The sequence below is a fragment of the Fukomys damarensis genome, unplaced genomic scaffold, assembly GCF_012274545.1.
Source record: "Fukomys damarensis isolate Sample0158 unplaced genomic scaffold, DMR_v1.0_HiC HiC_scaffold_19, whole genome shotgun sequence".
Taxonomy (NCBI): domain Eukaryota; kingdom Metazoa; phylum Chordata; class Mammalia; order Rodentia; family Bathyergidae; genus Fukomys; species Fukomys damarensis.
Window position 1 is genome coordinate 67,633,403 of NW_022900931.1, and position 1,025 is coordinate 67,634,427.

The 1,025-nt window shown below is 67.8% G+C and overlaps 1 protein-coding gene across 1 annotated transcript in view; it reads right to left on the reverse strand.

Moving 5' to 3' along the window:
* Sbk3 (SH3 domain binding kinase family member 3) overlaps window positions 1–1,025 on the reverse strand; it is a 38,209-nt gene that overhangs the window by 1,058 nt on the left and 36,126 nt on the right. Inside the window, 2 exon segments of the mRNA XM_033766047.1 lie at window positions 1–164; window positions 835–1,025. The exon segment at window positions 1–164 is cut by the window's left edge and continues 7 nt beyond it; the exon segment at window positions 835–1,025 is cut by the window's right edge and continues 5 nt beyond it. Coding sequence (XP_033621938.1) covers window positions 1–164; window positions 835–1,025 — 355 coding nt within the window.

A 1,025-nucleotide genomic window follows, 5' to 3' on the forward strand; every position in this document is an offset into this window, starting at 1 on the left:
CGGGTCAGACCCAGGTCACCCAGGGCCACGCGGCCGCAGGCGGGGTCGAAGACCAGCACGTTGTCTGGCTTGACGTCTGCATGCACCAGCCCACGGCCGTGCAGGAAGTCCAGCGCCCCAGCCAGCTGGGCCGCCACCCGCTTCAGCATGGGCTCCGGCAGGCCCTGTGGGGGGATGAGGTCAAGCCCAGGGACATTGCCGCCTCCAGGCTCCCAGGCCCAGGGGCGCCCTCAACCCCAACCCTCCCTCGTCTGCACCAGCAGCTCCTGTCTCCCCTAAGCTGGCCCCAGAGTTTCTCCAGGGGGAGCCCAAGCCCAAACTCACCCCACCTCCGTGCCACATAGCCTAGACCCATCCCTAACTCAGGATCTCTGCTACCCACACCCCAATGCCTTCACCAACTGCGGGAGGCCTACACAGCCTGTGGCCGCTGGGACACTGGCCACCCCCAGCGCCCTGGACGATGTGTCCAGCCATAGCCGCTCTGCGACACGACCACTTGGTCACTGTATATGCCCCTCCTCCCTGCGTCCTGCCCTTCCTTCCTCCCTAACCCTATCTCAAAGCCAACTTCCTGAAAACTGCCCCAGCCCCCTGGTGCTCCACCTCGGGCCCTGGGCACAGCCCCTCCCCTCAGCTCCACCCTGGATGCGTCCTCGTCCAGCCCCCCTTCCACCTCCCCAGCTCACTTGAGACTCCGAACCCCTCCATCACGCCGCAGGCCCACCCCAACACCCGCCACACTCCACTGGTCCCTGCCACCCCTTCAGGCTCCCTGCCTCAGCTGGCGCGGGGGACGGGGCCGGGCGTGGACCTGGCTCAGTGTGGCCTCACCTTCTCCTGGAGCAGCCCGCTGAGGTCCCCCCAGGGCGCGAACTCCTGGGAGAAAGCGAAGTGTCGGGGCGTCTGCAGGGGGGGCCCCAGCGTGCGCAGCAGGCCCGGATGTGAGGACACGCAGCGGCCCACGCAGAACTCTCTCAGGAAGGTGGCTCTCGGGACCGAGTCGCAGCGGAGGAGCTTGAGGG